Source organism: Phasianus colchicus, chromosome 7 (assembly GCF_987193195.1).
Source record: "Phasianus colchicus chromosome 7, bPhaCol1.hap1.1, whole genome shotgun sequence".
Lineage (NCBI taxonomy): Eukaryota > Metazoa > Chordata > Aves > Galliformes > Phasianidae > Phasianus > Phasianus colchicus.
In genome coordinates, this window is record NC_143442.1 from 27,614,632 (window position 1) to 27,637,477 (window position 22,846).

Here is a 22,846-nt window from a genome sequence, read left to right on the forward strand (position 1 = left end):
TGCTATCACATGGTGTCTATGAAACAACCAAATGATCAGAAGCTGCCAGCGTGGATTTATGAACCATAGGCCCTACCTGGCTAACTTGATCTCCTTTTTTTGTCAAGATGAACTGCTGAGTAGATGGGAGAAAATCTATGGATGTGGTTTACCTTGGTTTTAGTAAAGCATTTGATACCATCTCCCACAGTGTTCTCCCAGAGAAACTGGCATCTCATTTCTTGGACAGATACATTGTTCTCCAGGTGAACTGGTGGCTGGATGGCTGGACTCAAAGAGTCCTAGAGAGTGGAGTTCAATTCTGTTGGTGGCTTTTAATCAGGGGCATTTATTAGAGCTCAGTGTTTGGGCCAGTTTTTTTTTAATGTTTTCGTTATTGGTCTGGATGAGGAGTTTTAGTGCATCCTCAGTAATCTCACAGGAGATACCAAATTAGGTGGGACTGTTGACATGTTTGATATTAGGAAGGCTTAGCAGGGGATCTGCGTAGGCTAGATTGATGGGCCCAGTCTAATCACTTAACATGTAACAAGGCTAAGTGCCAGATTTAGTAAGTGCAGCCACTGATTGAGCTCTGGTTGAGCCCACGAGCCAGTTCTGTTTTAGTTAATAATGTAGGTATAACTGAGAAGTTTAGTCACAGATTTTTGTGAGGCACAGATTTCAAAGATATTGTCTTGGAGCAAGTGTACTGTTTTATTTCTCTCCCTCTTGCTAGTATAAGGAGCTAACAATTTCTGCAGTGCAGCATACCAGTATAATTAAATTTAGATCCTGTGTTCTTCAGGCTTCTCAACAGATAGTATATTCAAACAGTGAATGTTTCTTAGTTCCTCCAATTTAAATTCAAGCAGTTGAGTTTGATGTTGAAGACTCAATATCTATTTGTAACATCCTAAACTAATCGAAGAAACCTCTCGAAACCCCCAATGTAAGGAGCCTAAATATGTATTTAGTTCTTGACTATTTTGCTTTAAAAAGCACTCATTGGCAAGTTGTATGAAGTAATTTTGTTTTTACATACTGTGTTGAATTATCATTTAAAATTTAGTAGATTAGGGTTTACAGTTTGATAGCTAAAATCCCATCTTCTCACTTATAAATACCACTTCTGTAATCAAAACTCTGCTGTTGCTTTGATGTATTCAGGCTCCAGTTCAGCAAAGTATTTTCATATGCTTTTAAAACAACATGACTTCGTCTGTTGCTATTCAGTCAAGTTTTGATGTACGTGCTTGTTATTAAATGTGTGGAATGTAGATGTGTGCTTAAAATAATTTGGCTTCCTGAGGGCTGGCTGAATTTGAATCTGAGTGGTTTGAGCTTTTGTTACGGTGAAGCTAAACACAGAATATAGGAGCAGTATCTTTTTCTGAATAAAAAATAAAATGTTTAGAAGTTTAAATCTGTGCTGAGAATGTGGTGCCTTTAGAATACATGTGATACTATACATGTCTGCTGGAGGAATAAAGTCACAAATTACCATACCTATATGTAACATGCAGTATTTTAACCAGCATCAAACTCTGTTTCTAACAGTTATTCCAGGTAATTGCTGGAGGGCTGTCTCAGTCTCCTTTTGGATTCTTTTAATAGATTGTTGTTTGTTAGCTCTGTACTAATAAATGTATTCTGATATGTAAAGACTGCTATTAAAAATGAGCAGAAGTGTAGATTCAATGGATAGTTTATCCCTACCTAAAGATGTTTCCAGTAATTTCACATTATGTCATATTAAGATTTTCTTTATCTTCAGTTATGATATTGGTTTTTCTACATGCTGGTATGTTATTGATCTGTCAAATTGGCCAGATTATTACTAATGCAGTTCTTCCAGAGGCTTTCAGAAAGCATTGTTACAGACTGTCATTTAAACTGGGCTGGTGTTAACAGTTCTGTTAAGTGTGCTGCATGGAATGCTTACGTGTGTCAGCACAGTTCACTGCCAACTCTTGAGATTTGAAAGAAGAGTATAATTTTTATTTCAGTCATAATGAGCAGTACAGTAACTGACAATATTCTTTATATTCTTACTTCTAGGGAAGACCTAATCTTAACTGGGCCACCCAGTGCTTTCCTTTCTGAAGTGTGTCCTTATCTTTGTATTTATTTCACTATTTTTAAGTTGCTAGCATCCTGCATTTTGCCCAAATTTGCAACACTTACAGTAGGCTGTCTGGGCTGGTTTTCATTGGTCCCAAGATCTGTGCATACTATATCGACCATTCTTTTGAGTTTTGTTCAACAAAATATCTAGTAAGACAATTGTTTTCACACGTCCTGTACTGTAAAAATAAATAGTACCATGCTGCCCCAAGTAAGCAAGTTTTTGTATCTTGTATTTCTAAATTTATTAATTTTTCCTAGTAAAAAGTTAGTTTTGAAATTTAACTATTAACTGTTTCTTTTTGGCATTAAATTATATATGTTAATCTTTCCTTTTAATTTCTGTTTTCAGGCTTGTATACAGAAAGTGGAATCACAGGACATGCTTGAATTGGAGCAGAAGTTAGTGGATGCTTTAAATTATATTGCTTTCCTGATAGAGTGTGTCAGCTTTTCGCCAGCAGACATTCGACTGAACAGGAACATTTTTCAGTGGTATGCACGAATGCCAGATATCTTTGAAGAGCACAGAAGGATAATTGAGGAGAAAACAGAACAGTTTCAAGATGGTCTTAAGGTTTGTAATGACATCTAAAAAAACCTTTCTGTTACTGATTTTAAATAACATCTAGGACATGAAATAATATTGGATGGAATAACCTCTTTTATTTTCTCATGTATTCAAAAAAGTGTTCCATATAATTTTTTCATAATAATCTTGATACTAACTAATTTTTGCCTGTTTTCCACTCATTCGTATTTCAGACGTTGTTTATTTTAAAATACAAGCCACGCATCATATTTTGCTTTCTGAAAGCTTGTTACAGAATTTTCATTGATGTTGATGAAGGCTGTCTATATGAAATAGTAAAATTCAGATAGCTGCTTTAAAGACATGTATATGTTTCGAGAAGATCTTTTGGAGTCAATTGCAGTATATGAAATTTATGTTATAGGTCCAAGAAAACAATAATAATTATAAAGTATTTATGTGTGATTTAGCTGTTAGCATTATGACAAACATGTCATAAATACATCTTAATTCTGGTTTGTTGTTTTTTTTTCTAACTTTTTTTTCTCTGCTACATTCTTTTTTCCATTATATTTAGAAGACTCTTACGTTACAGTTTACTACACTGAGTACTAGGTTATGTCTACAAGGATTGCTAATTATTAGGTTGCTGATGTGTCAGGGTTACTGCCTGTATAGACATATGCTTTGGCTTTCTTGTGCTCCCTACTCTAATTAACATTTTGTCTTAGACAGTAAATATTTTGAGATAGTGAGTTTCTGTGTTTATGAGGTATGTTCAAAGAAGGAGCTTCTAAGTTTTTGTTTTTTTTTTTTGTATTACAAATAAACGTGCAGCATGCACTGTGTTACCTTGGAACAGGTTATTGCTTTGCATGGTCTGATGCTTGGTTTCAGACACTGACCACTACTGATACCTGCTATGACATGTCTGTGGTCAAGTGGCATATATGAGGAAAACATCGGTCCTTGAACCGTTTGGCTTTAAGACAAGATACACTTATGTCTTATGGAAATGTTTAGCTTTAGCTGTCATTTGATTAAGGTAATCCTATTATTGCTTATCAATCTGTGGTACACTAGCTACTTCAGTTTAGCTTTATATTATCTGCCTACCAGCTACGTTCATCACAGCTGAAATTTCTGTGTCTGACTATATTCTATGGCATAGCAGAGGGGAAACTAAAATCACTTCTGTCATTTAACCCAATAAGTCACTGCAGCTAATAGTAAGATTCAAGTCAAATTCTGTAATGTGAGAGGAACAGATACTAAAAATCTCATATGCTGGGTGTCTGCAAGTGTGAAGTATCCTAATAAAGTGAAATCAAAATTATTTGTTATTCCTCCCTTATACAGAAGTTTAATTTGATCGTGATTTTTTTTTTCTTCACGTGCTTCAATTAGATACGGCGTGAACAATTTGTGGAGGACCTGAAAAGCTATTTTAAGCAGACTGAAGAACTTAGCACATTAGGAGATGTTCAAGAAGTCAACAGATATTTGAAGAAGGCTCAAGCGCTAAAAGCAAAGTTGGATCTTGCTGCTGAAAAGGTACAGGTTGTAGTCTAAACTAGTCCGATAGTTTGAATTGCAAGGTTTAACATTTGTGTTTTCAGAGCCAAGAGTTTAATTAGTAACACAGTTACTGATATGTAGCAAAATCATTCCTTATTCATCTCTGAAACATTGTACGCAATTTACAGTTTAAACAAAGTTTACTGTACATAATTAATTGTTGCTATATGATCTGAACAGTATAGTACTTTGCATAGAGGAAAAGTGGATTAAGTTTGTGTAGGTTTGCATGGATCTATGTTCTGTAAAGTATAAATTCTGATGCTTGTTGTTACCTACTGTCTGTTATCACCTCTGTACTGATGCAAATTATAGAGTAATGTCCGGGTACTGTTTTAAACTTCTGGCTGTACTCCTCTATTGATAAGCATATATGTTGAGCTATCAGAAGGATTGCTTCAACTGCAGTCAGTGCCAGCAGATGAATAATTGACTAGTTTAGTAACTCAAAACATAGTTTGAAGCTTGTTGAAGATACTAGACAGCCTCTCTAATAACCATGACAAGGACTTGATAGTACGTAGAGCTAGGTTTATATTTCATGCTTCTATTCTCTCTCAACAGATTGATCAATTTAATGCAGAAGAAGAGTCATTTGGCTGGCCAGTATCTCAGTACCCTCAGCACAAAACAATCCGGAATGTTCTTGCTCCTTATCTACGTCTCTATGAAATGACTGTTGAATTCAACAGAAAGCACGAAAGCTGGACAGAGGGGTCATTTAAGGAAGTGGATCCAGACAAAGTAGAGGCAGATGTAGGAAACTACTGGCATGGATTGTATAAGCTAGAAAAAACTTTCCACAATTCTCCAAGTGCTTTAGCACTAACACGGCAGGTTAAATCAAAAGTAGAGGAATTCAAGTGCCACATTCCTCTAATTCAGGTGATTTGCAATCCTGGATTGCAAGAAAGGCACTGGGAAGAAATGTCAAAAATTGCTGGTTTCCCTCTGGCTCCTTCTGAAGACTCAAATCTTTTGACTTACATAAATTTGCACCTTGAACCATTCCAAGAACAATTTGAAACGATCAGTGAAACAGCAAGCAAAGAGTATTCACTTGAGAAAGCTTTAACAAAAATGATTTCTGAATGGGATCAAATGGAGTTCACTCTTCTTGCCTACAGAGAAACAGGAACCCATATTTTGTCATCTGTAGATGATATTCAGTTGTTACTGGATGATCACATTGTTAAAACTCAGACTATGAGAGGCTCTCAATTCATTAAGCATTATGAAAAGAGGATAAGGTAAGCTTTCTGTTTTATTTTCCAATAGAAAGTCACTAAGTGATCTTGCCTAGAAGAAATGATAGATTCTGGTTAACTAAGAATATAGGGCATTCACTTGTTTTTGTCCTCCTTAAGCAGTGAAGTAATCTCATCTTAAAGGGCTAAGGCTTTTGTCTGTGTCAAAGAAAGCATTATTTACTATTAAGCATGTTTTTTACATCTGATTAAAAGTGCCAATGCATTGGAGAGGCCACAAACAAACGTATTTGACGTGCTCTGGTACTGAAGGCAGCAGATATTGTAACATTGCTTTTGTTTAACCAAATAGTTTAAATTTGAATTAGAGAAGGAAAAATTGTGAACTAAAAAATCTAGATTATCCTTTCTGCATACATTTTAAAGCTGCTGAATCTTTTAGCCATTCATTCAAATGTTAATTAAAAATGTTAGCCTTTTTTAAAGGAGACACAGAAAAATTAAAACAAGACAAATTCTAGGGAAGGAATGGAAGATATTCTTCATTCTAAAAGAAACTTGAGGTCCAAAACATAGCTTAACATGTTAAAAATTCTGTATCTCTGAGCACTGTTTTTAATGTGATTTTTGTCTTAATAAATCCTTTACTTGCTTCATGAATTTCTCAAACATAGCCATATTGTGGAAGAATAAGATCTTTCATCTAAAGTTTGACTATAATTATCTAGCTCTATAAGTACTTCCAAACTCACATTAGCATCCAGAAAAGCAATTTCGGATTTCAGCACGTAAGAAGCATGTATGCACACTTATGCATATATGCATATACATTCCGATTAGTACTAATTTTCTTATTACAACTGCACTGTAGTATAAAATATTTAGTGAATATTCCTTACTAATGTAAAATGGTTGTCTTTACCTGTTTAACTATAAACTGTGTTTAGGAAAAGAGTAAACACACTATGGTAGTTTCATCCAAGTTTTGATGCTCTTTTTTTATATTTAATTTTTTAAAGTTAATTTTTTTTTTAATCGGTGGAATTTGTGATACTACAAAGTATAACAATAACTTCTATATTTGAGATCTAGGTGATTACAGAGTTGTTGCTTTCTCAATAGCCCAAGAAGCACGTAGAATTCTGGATTCCTGCCTGAAAGTTTTCCAAATTCCTTGGTTAAAATTTTGATATGACAAAATAACCTTCCTCTTTGAAAGCTGCATTTTTCTCTGCCTTTGGTAAAAGTAAGATCACTATACACGATATACAAATGCCAATGCCTAGGAGATGAAAGAGGGACTTAGGGTGTGGAGAAGGTACATGGAAGAGTAGCTCTTGGTTACAATCTGTAGCAGGTAAATGGGTGAATTAGGCAGTATATTTTCGCATGTATAATTTTACTGAATTCTCTGCAGCCCTTGTATGATGGTCTTGTTGAGAAAATTAGTGTATTGTTTTGTACGATACGTATTTCAACAGCATGCTTTTTAAAAATATTTCTATCTGCACTGCCCAGTGATATGAGAATTGCAAAATGATGTGCTGTTTTTACAAATAATTATTTCAAATTGTCTGTGTCAGGGAATTAGAAATACTGATGACATCAGAGAATTGATAACACCATGTCTGTACCATGTGATACTGGTGAGATAGTGAAAATTATCAAATTATGCTATTAATGATTGTAAATAGTGCAGAAAAATTGAAAAGACTCAGAAAATTGATAAATGACTAAAGATGGAATAACTCTTGAATAATAGAATTGTGTACATATATTGATGTGCAATAATATTGGTGGAGTCTTAGCAACAAAAATGTTCAACGTACACATTGGGAATTTGAATTCAGAAATGATAAGTAATGCTTTAAGTGCCTTATTAGCTATTTATTACTTGAATTCTTTTAAGTGAGACTAAATGCCTTCCTAGGACAATATCTACATGTTAATGACTTAATTTTCAAGATTATGTTACTTTCATGGCTTTCTTTTGCACCTAGCACACCGTTAGACATAGCAATCTGGGCTTTTGTGTATGCCAATAACCTGACTAAATACTCAGTTTCTCTGAATTGAACTTGTCCATACATACTACATGCTAAAGTGCGTGCTCTGTTTATTTGCTGATGCTGTTAGTCTTCTTACTAATTTAGTCTATGAAATCCTACAGTCAATCTTACAAAAAATATATAGTTTAAAAACACACAGATGATCCTGTTGCAGAAACAAGTGTGGACTTGTTAATGCAGGAAACCAGGCTAGATGAATGAGATATTCCGTTGCAATATTAAAACTTACGCCTGCTGAATATGCAAGTTGTCAAAAAGGTCTTAGCAGTGTGGGAGGAATGGTCTGGTAGCATCAGTTCGTGCATTTGAACTTGTACTGTTTCACAGGGAATGGGAAGGAAAGCTGTTGTTAGCGCAGGACATCCTGGATGAATGGCTGAAGGTTCAGGCTACTTGGCTTTATTTGGAGCCAATTTTCAGTTCTCCTGACATCATGGCTCAGATGCCTGAGGAAAGCAGACAATTCAATACTGTTTTTAAAACATGGAAAGACTTGATGAGATCAGTTTTTCAGGTAAGTGTCTATGACTTAAGAATGTGGGTTGAATCTATAGTACGTACTAGAAAATTGCTTCTGGTAGCACAGTAATCAGTTTTCTGTTTCTTAGCCCCGTTTCTTAGATTCTTTTAAAAATGATTTTGTAGAATTGTTTCATATTGAATCACAGAAGCACTGCTCGGGAGGGATCACTGGGGTTCAAAGTGGAGTGCTTGCCAGCACTAGATCAAGCCAGCCACAAACTTCCAAGGACAGGGAATCTTTGGAGATAACCTCCAGAGACTTTGATGCTGTGCTTTGTAATGTCTAAGCTGAATGCCCCAAGCAAATATCTGTACCTGTTGCTCCTTCTTGTCCAGTTGTCTCTATGGAGAAGAGCTTGGGTCTGTGGTGTTTTCTGTTGGTTGGTTGCTGTTTTATTTTTGTTCTGATTTGTTCTTTGATTGCACTTCAAGTAGTTCCAGGCTCCAGTTAAATTTTAGATTAGTTTTTTTCTCATCCTTTCTTTCCTGCTGCATGTACACTCTCTTCTCCCTTAGCCGTGCCCCTCATGCTCTTTCTTTTTTCCATCTTCTAATGTAGAAGAAAAATCAGAAACTTAACAAGCTAATGTGAAATCAGCAGTATTCATTCTAGGGAAGAATCAGGTAAAAACAGTAATAATAAAAAGGCAAGAATTTCAGAGCTGTGTTGAGCAATATATTTGTAAATGTTGTGTCTGCTCAATTATCTTTTTAAAGAATGTCTTCTAGTTGAAATATTTGGTGCTAATCAATTCTAAATTATTTTTGAATGTGATATATCTTATCACTGGTAAAAAAAAAAAAAAAAAACAATATTTTTTTGTTTCTGCAGGGATTTATAAATGTCAAAAGAGTAGTTTAATGAAACAGAACTTACTTTCTCTAAACAAGTGGGCCTTGTTCCAGTAGATGGCACTCTATTTCCACAAATACGCTGTTTCCGTTTTATGTCTTAAATATTGTTTCTCAGTCAGTATGAATGGTCTTAAGTAATAATGCAAACTTCAGTGTGCTTTTTTTTTTTTTACATTTATATTTGGCTGTATAATAAAATTGTGAGAGGGATAAAAATGCTTACTTTATTTCCTTAGCTACCCCTCACCAACTTAAATAATCATTTATCAGCAATTCATTAAAACTACTGAATTTAAGCAAAGCATTAATGAGGATTAAAGGATTTATTTTCTGCTTGTCTTAAATAAATAAATTTAAAAAAATGATCACACAAAAACTAGAATACAGAAGCATTTGTATTTCTTTTGAGGAAGAAAGCAAAGAAAGAAATTCAAGGCTACAGCCTGTGATATGTTAAAAATGATATTTGAAAACTGGAGTTAGTAATGTCCTCTTAGATGGGTACTAGAATTGTTTTCATACACTTCATTTATAGTTTTTGTGACACAGTTTTTTTTTCCTCGAATCGATAAAAAACAGAACTGAAGTTTTGAATGACTCAGGATAGGGGCATTCCCTTTTTCTCCTCCACGCCTTAGCAGAGCTGTAAATAGGAATTATGTGTTGAGAAGCAAAATGTTTGGTTTTTTTTCCCCTCACTTACCTTTTTTTTTCCATACGAAAGAATAACCAAACAGAAAGAATCTGTTTCTGGTGCTGGCAACATGGCTTTGATTTTCTCCACCAGCTGCACTTACAAACATGCTAAGAAAGGAAGCAATTCCTTTTTCTGTTGCACCAGTTATGCATTACAACGTGTTTTATAAAACAGATGATTAACTGCATTTGCATGCTGACAGATTAATTATCTATGTATAGATGAGAAATATAAGTACTCAATTTACTTTGTTCTGTTTTAGTATGATGCTAGAGGGAAGTAACAGAAGGTAAATGTATTTCATGTTCAAGAGGATATTGCTTATTATGTTGGAGGAGCACAACCTATGAGGATTGATTAGATAAGCATACAGTTATGTTTGTTGTTGTTTATTTGTTTTTGGTAGATTAGAAACATATTTGCATTATGAGCAGGGAATTGAACCAAAGCTAAATGCAAACTGCAAATCATTTCAGAACGTTACGAGTTTTTGAACTGTAGCTGAGTTTGGAATTTGTTACTGAATGCTCCGAATTGAAGCTGAACAGCAGTCAGGATGGTAGATCAGAGATGCATTGTTGCTCTGTGAGGAATTAATTTCTCATAGATACATTCTGGCCTTTGCACAGAAGTTTGTCTTGTCTGTCTTCATCTGTCACTGCAGCACGACCAACCCTTCTGTACTGTGATAGTGTGTAATTCTGCAAGCCCCATCAGGAACTTTTTTTTTGAATGAGACATTCTGTTTTGTGACGAAACTGCTCCTACTGGAAATAGTTTGGCTGCATCTTTGATTTTTACTGGTGCATTATTCTACAGCCAGGAGTTCTTATACTCACTGGATAGAGCAGAGTCTAAGATTTCTAGTTACTCTGTTTCCTTCTCTTCCGTGGCCTCAATCAAATTCCAGAGAAATGCAGTTGGTAAAGGGAAAGCTATTGAATTATGTTCCAAGACTGATCACTTCACCTTCCTTTCCTGGGATTTTGTAGAAGTTTATGTATTGCAACAAGAATCAGTTGAATGGTTAGCGAATCAGGTCATATACCAGTATGGGCCTGAACAGCACAGTGCTAGAATAAATTCAGTCATACGTGAACTCGTGCCCACACAGGATCTAAGTAGAAACATTTGTTTGGTCTGACTTCCACTGTCTGCAAATCTGGATTTCCTACTTGGAAATGTCTCTCATTTTGCTACAGAAATTCCATACTTGGTGAGTGGCTTAAAAAAGGCATTGGAAATTAGGCTGTAAATTGATAGGTCACAATTAAATGCCAGGGTTTGATGTTTGGACAACTGTATTTCTTTCAAACTTGCATTTTAGCTTGATAATCTTCAGGTTGTTTGCAAAACCTTTTTTTTTTTTTTTTTTTTTTTGATTTAATTGATACAACTTTCAATTCACGCAATATGTTTTTTTTTTTTTTTAAGTACATATGTTCTTTTCACTGAAGGTGTTAATTTGAAAGGCAGTAGCTAAGAGATGTGTGTTATCTACTCAGTGTAAAAATATAAGGAACTGTTTATCAAGCAGTGTATCTTAGTACATGTTATTCCGGTGCTATCGTAAAAAATAAAACTAGAATTTGTGATACTTCTAAAGAATCTATAACTCCATATTAGCAAAAATCTTTAAAGATGTCTTTAGTTAGTAAACATTAGGATAAGAGGATGTCTTTTTCAGAGCATATGACTAGTTAATGTTAGTACTGAAGTCCTATAGACAATAGCAGAGCTGCCTACTTGCAATTTTGCCATCTCAATTCAGGATTTTGTGTATAGAAGTATTTTACATGAGAAAAGAGATCATTTTTTTTTTTACATTGAAATTTTATAGATTACTGGATAAAATGTGTCAGTATTGTTGCCATACAAGTAAACTTAAAAATCCATCACAATCTTTTGCTGGTTCATTTTTCTTAATTATATAGGTATGAGTATGGGGTACATTGCTGTTGATTCAACAAAATGACAGGAATCACTCTGACGAATTGATTATGTTTTGAAAATTGTTTTCAGAAATAGCAAATGTAGTTTAATGCTGACTGCCTGTTTTTCCAGTGAAGCCAGAAACTGAAGATTATAAATTGTAATTCTGGCAATTACAGAGTAAAGAAAAGTATGAAATAAAGTTTAATTTTGCTCAAGACTTTTACTGCTTTGCTGTGTGAATACACATGAATGTTTTTATCTGGTTTAATTTCTTTTTCAGGACAAACATGTGATGGCAGTGATAACAATAGAGAAGATGTTGGAAAAACTGAAGAAGTGCAATGAATTTCTGGAGATAATTCTCAAGGGACTTAATGAATACCTAGAGAAGAAGCGCCTGTTTTTCCCCAGATTCTTTTTTTTATCTAATGATGAACTCCTTGAGATTCTTTCAGAGACCAAAGATCCGACCCGGTACAGTAGTACTTAATAGATGCATTTGTGACTCGTTGTGCGTGCAGACAGGGTTGCCATATTGTTTCTCTATAACTTTTTTTTTTCCCCACTGACAACTATGGCGTTAAGAATATACTAGGTTGGATTTTGTATTAGGTAAATGCAGAGTGATTTTTAATGTAACTAGTTGAATTCTTCTTTGTTTTCTAAACTAGTAACCTTTCTGTACGCAGTTTTTTGGAAAATTCAAGAGTCCAATTAATAATTCAAAGTTAAATTAGCATATTGTGTTGTTTTTTATCCCAGTGGAAAATTGAAATTCAGGTAGGATCCATACACTACAGTTTTATTCCCATTGTTCAGATCTGATAGTGTCCAGTGCAAGGCCATGCAAGGATAAGAATAAAAATAATAAACAATCTTGTCATCACTAAGAAATATTAATGCAGTGTAATTAACAGGGTTGTTTTATTCATTAATGTCTACTACGCTTTTGTGGAAAGGTATAAATAATGAAACTTTATGAACTTGAGGTGGATTAACTGTTAAAGAAAGGATTCCTATTTGTCTTTTTTAGCTTATATATTACAGAAAACATGAGTAATATTGTACATCTTTAATTGGTCCTCACAGAGTCGTGCAGTGGGCATCTTCTAGGTGTAACACAAAAGAACTGTTGTCGAGGATAATAATTTTATTAATAAGCTTAAAATGACCTTTAATTTCTTCAAAAGTTTTTTTTTTCTTTTGAAAAGTTAGAGCTACTTTTCTAAGATTGGAAAGGAAACATTGTCAGAAGCTGTTTAATACTAGTTTTGCTTTCTAGAGTACAACCTCACCTGAAAAAGTGTTTCGAAGGAATTGCAAGAGTGGTTTTTACTGATGTGTTAGATATTACACACATTAAAAGTAGTGAAGGAGAGACTGTGAAACTCACGCAGACCATTTCAACCTCTGAAGCTAGAGGTCAAGTTGAAAGATGGCTCGTTGAACTGGAGGCAGCTATGCTGAAGTGTGTCCACAAGGTAACAAATCATAACGCTTTTATTTTTATTCTCTGACGTATGAAAAAAATAGCAAGGTGATCGATGTGTAGCTGTTTAAAGATTGAAAGTACTTAGTTGTGGCAGTTGTGTTGTGTGTCCAGCACAAAAACAGCTATGTTTAGGACATGAGAAAATGGCTCATAGAATGCAAGGAAACAGCCTCAAGTTGTGCCAGAGGAGGTTTGGATTGGATATCAGGGAGAATTTTTTCGTAGAAAGAGGGGTAATGCATTGGAATAGGCTGCCCAGGACAGTGATGTATTCTGCATCCCTGGTAGCATTTAAGAACTGTGTCTGTGGTGCTGTGGGATGTGGTTTAGCATTAGTAGACTTGGTAGTTAGGTAGGTGATTGGACTTGATCTTAAAGGTCTTTTCCAACTTAAATGGTTCTGTAGTATTTTGTCCTGGTGTTGGAGTGTTGGGAGGCATAAGCAGTAAAGTTCATGGAAACTCATGCGTAAAGTTAAGCACATATCAAGTAGTCTGTTGAATTAAGGCATTTAAGCATAATATTTTCTGGAGGTAGAAAGCCACCTTGATTACATGTCACTTCAACTGCAATTTGATTTGTCCTTTATCAGTGATTATAAGCAGTACTTCCAAGTATTGATGTATTTAGGCATATTTGCTTTCAGTATTTCTGGATCTCATTTCCAAATGAAGTTATTTAATTATTTCTTAGGCTATTGTCATTTAGCCTTGATTTCTTCTGTTAACATTCACGTATACGGGACTCATTTTTTATTCTTTGCACAGCATGAACATTAAAACCATGAATTCAGTCTATTAAGATTATACCTTTAAAAAAAAAAACCAAACAAACAGTAAACAACAACTAATCTGATATCAGTTTTCTGGATTTATAATGCTCTAAATTTCTTAAAAATGAAAAACATTTGACCCAAGGATTCTTTTGTCAGAGATTGTTCTACGCTTGGTGTGGTATTAAAGGACAAGATTCGTATGAAAGTATGCCCTTATTTTTTTAATACTCCTTTTAACGTTCCTCGTAATTCTGACTACCTTAATCAAGATTCTGAACTCTTTTCAGATTGTATTATTCGAGTATTCACAAGATCACATCATCATGTCATACATTTAGCTATCTTTGTCATTTTCTTTGTTTCTCTTCGATGTCAAGTGAGGTAATCAAATGTACACACTTCTGATGCTGTTGTACAGTATAACGGTTTAATTATACTAATGGCGTATCAGGAAATAGAAGTGAATAAATTCACCTGGTTGGTGCATATAAGTAAGAAATGGTTGAGCACCATTTGTCTGCATTCACTCTTGATTTTTAAACTCTTATAATGATCTGAAACATGTATATTTATGCAGTTGTGGTGTCAATACAGATACATTTTTTTCGTAATGGGTTAATTGTGCTATCCTGTGTATAAATTGTTAAAAGTAAAGAGACTTGGAAGTGCAGGACATAGAGCAGATTTTCATCCAAGTTTAGTGTTACACTGATTTTCTGAGGAGACATCTAAATTTTCTGAAGCTTTTGCCTTACTCTTACTTAGTTTTGTTAATGGGAGGAAGAAAAAAATACAAAATGTTAGGGACTGAAAGATTTTCCTAAGTTTTCATTTCATTGGGATTATCCTTGAGTGGTGTAATTACCAGATTTATCATTCTGTTATTAGAAAATATACATCAAGTTAGATATAAGTTTAAATAATACGAACTGCAAAGTTAAAAGCTCTGAATTTATAGCAGAATAACTGTATCTTAAAAAGACTTTTCAGTTTGGGTTGTTTGTTCTAACTAAACTGTATTTGCACTTGTTTTCTAGTTTCATTATAGATGGAGGTAGAAAATTTTATGTTTCCAGTGGCCTGAACGTGTTGTGAAATTAGTTCTCAGAAATTTTTTGTGAGCACTTGGTTCATGTTATTACATTTTCATTTTTTTAATCTTGGAGGGATTTTCTTGCAGGCTGTCAGTGTCATAGAGTTAAAGTTGAGGCTGATTTATTTTTAATTCTTAGTACTGCAACCTAACCTAAATTCTAAAGCTAAACATTACTTATTTTCATATGTGGCTACAACATGCTTCTATCCTATATAGGTCATTCAGGATGCAATTGAAGCTTATCCCAAAACTCCACGTGTTGACTGGGTACGAGAGTGGCCTGGACAAACAGTTCTTTGTGTATCCCAAACTTTCTGGACAATGCAGGTGGAGATGTCTATTAGAAATGGCCAGAAGGTAAGAATATTCATTGCATATTTAAATTTTGTCAAATTGATGTAACGCAGCGATGAATCCAACCTTTAGTTATCTTTTTTGAATGAGTAGCTACTCAGTGTAATGATTAATCTTTTTAATACCTACTTTGAAGGTACACTTGAGCTGTGATTCTTGAAGATTTCGAAGTTAATATTTTCTTTTGAATGTAGGCATGCTCTGGCACACTACCAGAATACATTCTGTATAGCTTAACATGTATGTTATATGTTTTTGTGAAAACAGGTCATTGGTGTATTCAGATACTATTAACTAGCATAGGTAGTTTCTGTAACTTAGCTTAGCTTCCAACACGTTCAGTACTTTTTCTAAATATCGGCTAGGACTAGCAGAAGATAAGCACCATCTTCACTCTGGTCAAACAATGAATGCATGATTGATACAGAACATATTACTCATTTGCTAGGTAGTGAGAAGAAAGGTACCTAAGGCATTGAATTAAGATTCAGGATATGTGTTTTGCAAAATCCTTCCTCTGTTTTATCAGTAAGGATTGCTATTACTTGTTATATTTGGAAATGTTCCAGAATTGTTGCTAGATATGCATTATCGTCTGAGGCAACTAGATTTTCATTCTCTGATGTTAGGAGAGAAAGGGGCATCAGGATTTACATAAACTAGTATATTTGACACTTCATTATACTTTCTCTTGCCTGTTTTTGCAATGTGATGGTATCAACTGGAGAAACATCTGCAGTATTTGTTTTGGGGTTCTTGCTGTTCATATATAGCTGAGTTATAACACAAACACAAACTTAAATCTACTCTTTAGTCTATATATGGAGGAGTATTTCAAGGCCATAGAATGCCACTTATTCGCAAGTGGAAGCAATGGCTTCTGATGATAGTGGGCATTTCAAGAAGCTTTATTTGTCATATAGACAAGGTAAAAAAAAAGCTTCTGAGGGGACAGAGCTGAAGGAAGAAGAGAACAGTATTTCTAATACAAGGAATAAGTCTTGCAATGGACTGGAAGACTTGAAAAAGATTTAAAAAGAATTTGTTTTTGTAGTAGTAAAGGAGATCCTCAGTTCTCTCGGGAAAAAAGGAAAGTTTCTACATACTGCACCATTTATCTTCTCTTTGTGAAAGTCTTTCAGGAGGGAGAAACAAAAATTCTAACCTTAGAGATTTTAAATCCAGCATAAAATCCAGAGATTTTGAAGCCAGCATCATCTTAATGAGATTGTTAGTGAATAAAAGTAAGAAGTTAAGGAATGATTAAATTCATTTTTTTGGTTGGGGCATGTTTGTTACGGAATTCTGAGCCTAAACAAGGCTCTTTTGCTGTGTATGTTAAGTCTTTCCTATACCTGGATATTCAGGGAAACCTGTCATTTCTGTAGGCTTTAGTCAAATTCTTTTGTGCTGGTAGTTCTGCCCATCTGGCCCCAGCCCAAGATTCTCCATTTTGCTGGAGAAAGAGACTTGTATTTAGTGAAGGACTGGGAGGAGGTTTGCACCTCCTAACAGTCTGTCACCAATCTTTGACAAGGAGAACCCTCAGTCTCAGAACAATCAAAATTCTTTATCTGTACCATTTCTATTTTGTACTAAAGCATACAAAACATGACAGACAGTCACTGACCGCATGAGAGGCATTCTGCATGACGCAGCTTTATCCTGGTCAAAATAAATGGTATCCTGCCTACAGCATTTTTTTTGCTGACATCAAAGGCACTCTGTGCACATGGTGACAAAACACTTTTTTTTTTTTTTTAACAGAAGCTCTTCAGTGTTTTCTGGGACAGGATACCAGTCTCATTTAAGTCACTTATTATGATTAAAAATTTACTCATATACACATGCATACACACAGGATTCTTTTCAACATTTTTTAGTTGTTTCCTACAGATAACTGTATAAAGGTACAAGTTTTTTATTAAAACAGATAGTGAGGTAAGATGTATAGAAACAAAACTGTTTGATAAATTTACAGAGTAATATTTTGTGGACCACTTTCATTTTCAGTGGAGTATATAGTCAGAAGTGCAGTAGTAAAGAGCGATACTGAAATGGGAGATAAGAACATACTAATATGTAGGTTTTTACAAGTTTGCTTGGTGAAAGCTTGGAAAGCTTGGTGGTAAGCCAAGGGGTTTTTATCCCTGACTTGGGTGATGTGTTTTGAATGCTGCTTGATTGGAACTTTTGAAGCAACTCATGAAATTGAAGTGATTTTAAACTTTGGTTGCTTCTTTATATTCAGTAATAAGTAATTCTAAGCAGATGATTTAATCAAGCTTCGTGTTGGGAAATAATTATCTGGGGTGAGAGATATCAAAATAAGAAAAATTCATTGGTGGTTACCACTGCCAGAGTATGTGAAGATGAACAACATTCTAGTGTGGAGAAAAATCTGAAACAGATGATTTCTTCAGACAAATAGCAGAAATTTCTGACTTTTCTGTGAGGATTCAGAGCAATCAAGCTTACTGTGGACCTTCAGTGAATGCAGCTTCCTGAAAGAGCATGCATTTTAGTGCAGAAGATACGGATGTCTAAGTGGCAAACTAACAATTTCCAGGTTCCAATGTCTTTCTTTTTAATTTCAGTTTAGTGAAATTATCACTTCTCCCTTCTCAGAATTGATATAAGTGCTTTTCTTAAATTGAACTTTTCCGATTTACCACAACCTATGAGAACGAAAAGGATTGTAACCAGGTTGTTCCAACTACTGTAGAACTTAATTTCTTTCTAGTACTGTGATGTTCCTTAAGCATAGAAAATATATTGTATACATATAAGCCAGTCCTTAAAATGTGTCATTTTCATTTTCTTAATGTGAAATTTACAAAAAGCTAAGGAGTAATTCATGTATTTCAGGACGAAATAAGTTATGCTGTTTTGTTTCCTGAGATGTGTCATTGATGTCTCCATGTATTGTTCTGTAACATTAAAAAACCAGAATCAAACAGATAAAAGCCCTGTTGAACGATGTCTGTGAATGACAGTTTACTATTGTAATAGTGAGAATATTTTGATAAAGAAAAAGAAGAGTAATATAAGGAAAAAATCCTCATGCCTTAGACTAAACCTGCAGTTACCTAACTTGTAAAAATTTTCCCAGGCACTAGAGGATTTTCTGGAACAGAATAATAAACAGATAGAGGACATTGTCACCTTGGTGCGAGGAAAGCTGTCTAAGCAGAATCGTGTGACACTTGGAGCACTTGTTGTGCTTGATGTTCATGCTAGGGATGTTCTTGCATCTCTAGTAAGCAAGAAAATCAAAGATGAGAATGACTTTGAATGGCTAAGTCAGCTTAGATACTACTGGGAGGTAAGTGAGACCTCTGAATCCTGTTAGAAGATAATTTCCATTCATAGCTTTTCGATTTCTGCTTGCTTGCTGACACAGAGAATAGTTACTGTGATGTGATAATTTCTACTGATAAGAATATACCTTTAACTGATAATTCTGTGGATTGCTAACTAACGTGTCCAGTAGCCAACTACAATCAGTTTTTAATTAAAATCCCTTTCTCATCATTGCTAATCTCAGAACGTTGGCTGAATCTGCAGGAGAGATTGCTGTTGTTCAAAGACTAATTTTTATTATTAACACTATTTATTACTGTTGTTTCTGAAGAGTATAAAATGGCTTAGATGACAACTAAGGATTTTAATCTGATGTCAATATTGCTTTATGTATTACTTGGAAAAATAGTAACCTTTATACTGCGTGGTGGTAGTATACAGTATATTTGCATTTGTCAAGACAACATTTCCCATTGTACAGAAGCCATTGCACCTAAAATTAAAATATATTGCGTTGCCATATTAGAGTCATCAAGTTGACTATAAATTCAGCTACTGGCCATTGGAGCTCCTGGAGCAAGTCTAGTGAAGTGCTGCTAAAGTATTTATGGGACTGGAGCATCTCTGATAAGAGGAATGGCTGAAGGAATTCGGCCTGTTCAGCTCGTAGAAGGCTTGGGGAGATCTGATCGATGTACATAAGTATCTGAATGGAGGATGACAAGAGGATGGGGTCAGACTGTCCTCAGTGTGTGCTCAGTAATAGGATGAGATATGGGCAGAAACTGAAACTCAGGAAGTTCTGACTGAACACAGGGAAAATGCTCTTCATTGTGAGGATGACTGAGCTCTAGAACAGGTTGCCCAGAGAGACTGTTGAGTCTTCTGCTCTGGAGATATTTAAAAGCCGTCTGGATACAAGCCTGCTTGGTCTGCTCTGGGGGACGGAGAAGAGAGGTTGGTTTAGAATGATAGACTGAAGTCCCTTCCAGCCTCAACCTTCCTGCAATTCTGAGATACAGTTACTTCTGTTTCTCTTTGAGAAAGACCTTCATCTTTCTAAGTAGCTAAACAAGACTGTTTTACTCAGCAATATGGTTAGTAGGATTTTTTCTCGATAGAAGTTAATGGAAAAATGGTTTTGTGTTCATACTTCACTATCTCTTAAATGGTGATATTTTTGTTTAATTGAATCACGGGCTGTCTCAGAGCAATTGTTTTGCACCAATTGTTTTAAAAGGGTTGTGCTCATTTACAAAGTTGAGGAATATTGTGTTGTCTTTTCTCTTTGTGTAATCATTTCACCTATAAAGTCAGTGCCTTATTTTCTTAGGAAGGACATCTTCAAACAAGAATGATCAATGCTGGACTGAGATATGGATATGAATATCTTGGCAATACACCTAGGCTGGTTATTACTCCACTTACAGACAGATGCTACAGGTAAAAGCACTTGTTACTAAATGTTCTGTGCTTGCAAGAATCTACTTAGTTGAGATATTTTAGTCCTAAATTGGATGACTCCAGGATTGTATCTTTGGTCGAATAGGCATAATTAGAAGTGTTTTAATTGATTAGAATTCATCCTGTGTGAATACTTAATTTAAATTTCTAATAAATTTAATCTTTTGTAACACTGTGGTTAGTGATAAATGGATAATAAGCAGTAAGCTATGGTGTTGTTTTTGTTTTTTTTTTTTTTAACTTTCAATAAACTTAAAGCATCTCTACAGCTACCAGGAGCACGCAAACTGTACAACCTGAAGAAAGTTTAGACATTAAACAAGTTTTAAGAGTTTCTGGGAGAAGTTGGAGCAGCTAGAAGAATAGCATAAAATTGTTACAATTTTTTTTTTCTTTTCTTTTCAGAACCCTATTTGGTGCACTACATCTACATCTTGGAGGTGCTCCTGAAGGTCCTGCAGGAACTGGAAAAACAGAAACGACAAAGGATTTAGCAAAGGCTGTAGCTAAGCAGTGTGTGGTTTTCAATTGTTCTGATGGATTGGATTACATTGCGTTGGGAAAATTCTTTAAGGTTTGGAAAAGTCTTGAGGGTCATGTTTTAAATTATGTGAAAATATTTTATTTGCCTTTGTAATTGAAGTGTAACTTCTTCCACTTCTAGGCCACTATATAATGCTAGTATTGTACATATAGGTCTGTCTTCTCCTAAGAATCCACCTGAAATAGCAAAGTGTTTTCTCTGTGCTTTAGAAATGGAACATACCATAATGATTTTATTTGTTCGATATAGATAACATAGATGCCATTTAAATGAATACATTTTTAGTAGCTGATTGCAAATTTAGGGGGTTTGGGATTTAATTTAAACTCTAAATAAACTAGCAAGAACCATTGTATTAAACAAATCAAGTGTATTTATATTGCTATTGGCCTGAGTAGACAGCTCTGTATTATGAAAATATATTCTGAATGGTATCTGTGCAGTCCCAAACTGTATCCTATTCCTAACTGGAATGGTACAAAAATAGAGCAATTCTGCTTTTTTGCTCTGGTATTATTCTTCCCATTTGTGTTAAGTGACAGAACTGCATGGCATGGCTTCAAGATTTGACATGAGAGAAATTCAAACAAATAAGCAAAGCAATTTTTTTTTTTTACCTGTAAAACAATTAAAGCAAAATTCTGTGTCTTAAATAGGAATCTGTAGGACAACCGTTACCAAATCACAAGATTCTGTCTAGACACTATACGTATAGCAGAGACAGTACAGTGGCATTTAGGGAACATATAGAAAAAAGAACTATAAATCAAGGAGAACTGTAGGAAAAGCGAATTGCTCTTCAGTTATACTTTGGGTAACATGTCATGCTGTAATATGTTGTTAGAAGAAGGTCATTTTTGTTCCTACTGTAAACAAAATGGTTAATTTTAACCCTGCAGAATTCCTTACGTTGCCTCTTGTCGTTGTAACCCCCATCAGGTATAGACATGAAAAAAAAAGACTGAGTAGGTTTTTTGGAGGCCTGTTTAGGTTTCCCCCTTGTCCAGTTCCAAAATGCTGACATGAAAGGTAAAACATGCAAAATGTATGTATTTCATAGCACTTTGCCTATGGAAACAGGATTTCAGTTTACATGGTACAAGTTTTGTGTCTTTTTCCCTAAGCAAACTTCTTAAATATCTGTAATTCTTTTTGGTGATTTCTGCTATTTAGAGTGAGTTTAAGTAGACCTTAGTGCCCTAAATCATGGATATAAGTTCTGTCTTTGCACAGTAAATCTTTTTCTCGTTACTGAATTGTTTTGTTCAACATTGATATGTTCAAAATAAATGGGCACCAATCAATTAATATGATGCCTGTCTCTTCTAGGGATTGTTATCTTGTGGAGCGTGGGCTTGCTTTGATGAATTCAACAGAATTGATTTGGAAGTGCTTTCTGTGGTTGCTCAGCAGATTTTTACAATCCAAAGAGGTAAACTGTTATGTTAATTATAACTTTGTTTTACATATGACGAAGACTAGAGATGGGGGGGAAAAAAAAGTCTAACAATGACAGCAGTGTGGTTTTGTTTCTTTTTTTTTTCCTTTACAGGCATTAATTCAGGATCTGAAATATTAGTATTCGAAGGAACTGAATTGAAACTTAACCCTACGTGTGCTGTCTTCATTACCATGAATCCTGGTTATGCTGGACGTTCAGAGCTTCCTGACAATCTTAAGGTATTGTACATTTGGCATTTTAATCTTTTTAATAGTTAACACAGAAAGTGGAAAAAAAAAAAAGCTCAAATAAAAAAATTAAGAATATTTAATATCAGTTACCTTTCAAGTCTTTTAAACTGTTTGTTTATATTACATTAGCATAAAAATAATCTCTGAAAAAGAAGTTATTAAAGTAAATTAGATTTAACAATAGAAATAATCTAAATTTAAATATGTTGGGAAATTGTTGAGTGATTTAAGGTTTATCAGTCTGTCAGGATTAAAAAAACCCAACTGATTTAAAAAAAAAAAAAAAAAAAAAAAACAACAAACAACAGAAGCTTAATGTTTCTTTACTACGTGCCTGAAAGTTCAGAGAATAAAAGGAACACTTCACAGTTTATAAAAAGTGATATCTTAATGCTGAATCAAAAATTGATCTTTGACTAATTTCTTTTTACTTCTGACCAAGAATCAAGGTAACATCTGATGGGATTTGCAGTGTTTTCAATGTTAGAGATTTCTGTCTTCTGTAAGTTCGTTATTGAGTGATTGTTACAAGAGTGCTACATTCTTTCTTACCCCTTAAATACAGTTGTCATATGTCCATAGCAAGAAAATAAATCTGAGCACAGATACTGATAAGTTGATAAT

At 34.6% G+C, this 22,846-nt stretch overlaps 1 protein-coding gene across 3 annotated transcripts in view; it reads left to right on the forward strand.

The window, feature by feature from the left end:
- Positions 1-22,846, forward strand: part of DNAH7 (dynein axonemal heavy chain 7) — a 99,015-nt gene that overhangs the window by 18,614 nt on the left and 57,555 nt on the right. For all 3 annotated transcript variants that reach the window (XM_031601139.2, XM_090144281.1, XM_090144282.1), the window contains exons 15-26: positions 2,459-2,683; positions 4,046-4,192; positions 4,781-5,466; positions 7,821-8,007; positions 11,783-11,976; positions 12,785-12,983; positions 15,082-15,222; positions 18,332-18,544; positions 19,856-19,965; positions 20,392-20,560; positions 21,860-21,962; positions 22,083-22,210. In XM_031601139.2, the coding sequence (XP_031456999.2) occupies positions 2,459-2,683; positions 4,046-4,192; positions 4,781-5,466; positions 7,821-8,007; positions 11,783-11,976; positions 12,785-12,983; positions 15,082-15,222; positions 18,332-18,544; positions 19,856-19,965; positions 20,392-20,560; positions 21,860-21,962; positions 22,083-22,210 (2,502 nt within the window). The remainder of the gene's footprint in view (positions 1-2,458; positions 2,684-4,045; positions 4,193-4,780; positions 5,467-7,820; positions 8,008-11,782; positions 11,977-12,784; positions 12,984-15,081; positions 15,223-18,331; positions 18,545-19,855; positions 19,966-20,391; positions 20,561-21,859; positions 21,963-22,082; positions 22,211-22,846) is intronic.